This window comes from Emiliania huxleyi (genome assembly GCF_000372725.1).
Source record: "Emiliania huxleyi CCMP1516 unplaced genomic scaffold EMIHUscaffold_3629, whole genome shotgun sequence".
NCBI classification, from domain to species: domain Eukaryota; phylum Haptophyta; order Isochrysidales; family Noelaerhabdaceae; genus Emiliania; species Emiliania huxleyi.
Genome location: NW_005199251.1, coordinates 1 through 1,912, shown reverse-complemented (window position 1 = coordinate 1,912; position 1,912 = coordinate 1). Strand labels below are relative to the sequence as shown.

At 63.5% G+C, this 1,912-nt stretch overlaps 1 protein-coding gene across 1 annotated transcript; it reads right to left on the bottom strand.

The window, feature by feature from the left end:
* Positions 1-622: 622 nt before the first annotated feature.
* On the bottom strand, positions 623-1,089 carry EMIHUDRAFT_255583 (hypothetical protein; the record flags this gene model as incomplete). The annotated part of the gene is made up of 3 exons (XM_005772192.1): positions 623-802; positions 877-974; positions 1,062-1,089. The coding sequence occupies 3 exons, from the start codon at positions 1,087-1,089 to the stop codon at positions 623-625; spliced, it is 306 nt and encodes a 101-aa protein (XP_005772249.1).
* Between the last annotated feature and the right edge of the window lie 823 nt (positions 1,090-1,912).

Sequence of the window (1,912 nt, the reverse complement as noted above, 5' to 3'; positions counted from 1 at the left end):
CGGCGCCGCGACGGCGGGGCCGGGCGCGCGGAGGAGCACCGACGCGGACGCGACCGCGAAGGCGCCGCCCACCCGCTTGAGCAGCCCGGGCCTCGCCGGGCTTGTGTGCGGCCGCCGCAGCCGCTGCAGTACACGCCGCAAGCCGCCCTGCGGCTCCGGCGCGGCCGGCCCGCACGCGGCGTAGACGCACCCGGCGCGCGGGGCGACGCGAGCAGCCGGCAAGACCAGACCCGAGGCGGGCAGAAGAAGGAAGCACAGCGCCACCCGAGCAGCCGCCCTCATCGCACGAGCAACAGGCTGGACAAAGAAACCTGAACTCTCGTCCTTCAAGGTCCGATCCGTGACGAAAAGACAGCAGGAGAGAGAACGACGAGAGTGAGAAGAATGCGAGGTGGCATGAAGGTCGCTGCAAGAATTGGTGATAAACTGCGGAGAGAGATAGGAAGTGGTAGACGCCCGAGGGTAGGCGACGGCTAACACCACACTTCTCAAACACAAAACGCAAAACTCTCTCTCTCCCACTTTTGCTTATAGAATGAACTCGGGGGCACGGGACGCGGCACAAACGGGGCACAAACGCCAGGCCACAAAGACGGGGAGGCACGTAGTGACGCAGGGGAGTCTAGGCGACGGCGGCGTCCTCCGACGCCGCGGCGAGCCTGAGCTCGGTCGCAATCTCTTCCGCCGCCGCGAGCTGCAGCGCGACTGACATGCGCTGGGCCTGCAGCGACAGCCACGACCGCGTCGACCAGCTCGCCTCGTCCTCGTGCTGCCGCTTCGAGAGCTTGTTGCGCACCTTGTCCTTCATCTGGTAGAACAGCCGTTTGACCGCGTTGTGCACCACCCGCCGAAGGTTTCAAACAGGTACATCTGCACGTCGGTGTCCGAGCGCGAGAGGGCGTGCGCGTAGTCCGCCTTCTTGTACGCCACGTAGCCGCCGCCGTCGCTCGGCCTGAACTTCTCCCCTAAAATCCCTGTGTGGTGGCGGCGTACCGTCCTCCCATCCCTCCCTTGGGTTGTCTGTTTTCTTTCTTTCTTTCTTTCGATCCGTCACGATGCACCCGAAGGGGACCCCAGCGCCAACACCATCTGTGGAGGTACTCCGAAGCGAGAGTGGACCTGAGCAACGACATGACTTGGCGGCAAATGATAGCAGTGGGCGTCAGAAGAGTCGTCCTTGCGCGAGGAGAGCTCGATAAACTCGAGGGGCCAAGATACGCCGCGAGGAGGGCAGAGTTGCGCCGAAAGGCGGGAGAAGCCGCGAGAGCAAGGATCGGCAGGCGGCGGCGGCGTCGCAGGATGAGGCAGACGAGAGCGACGCGACAGAGGAGGAAGCGCCAGGAGGGAGAACGACGAGAGTGGGATGACCGCGAGGTGGCATGAAGGTTGCAGCGAGAATCGGCGAGGGACTGCGAAGGGAGATAGAAAGAGGCAGACGCCCAAGGGTTAGGGTGGGCGACGGCTAGCACCACACTCCTCTCCTTGAAATCCCTGTGTGGTGGCGGCGTGCGTGCCGTCCTCCCATCCCTCCCTTGGGTTGTCTGTTTTCTTTCTTTCTTTCTTTCCTCCGATCCCTCCCTCGCGTTGTCGGTTTCTTTCTTTTGCAATCAATCAGAGGTGATGCACGCCCTGCGAGCGGGGCGGGGTGCGCCGGCTGTGCCTCTCTCTGTGTTCGTGCGTCGCCCAGCCCCCCTGGAGATGCCTGCTTTATTATTTTATTTCCGCGAGACCTTGAGGCCCTGGGGATTCAAACCCAACCCTGATAAGTCTCGGGGGGTGGGGTGGGGTGGGGTGGGGGGGTGGGGGGGGGAGGGGGAGGCTGGAGTGCCGTTTGCAGGGACGGACGGATGACTCCGTGACCATATATAGTGAGTCGATGCGCTCGCGCCGTTGAAGCGTGCCCAGAAGTCTC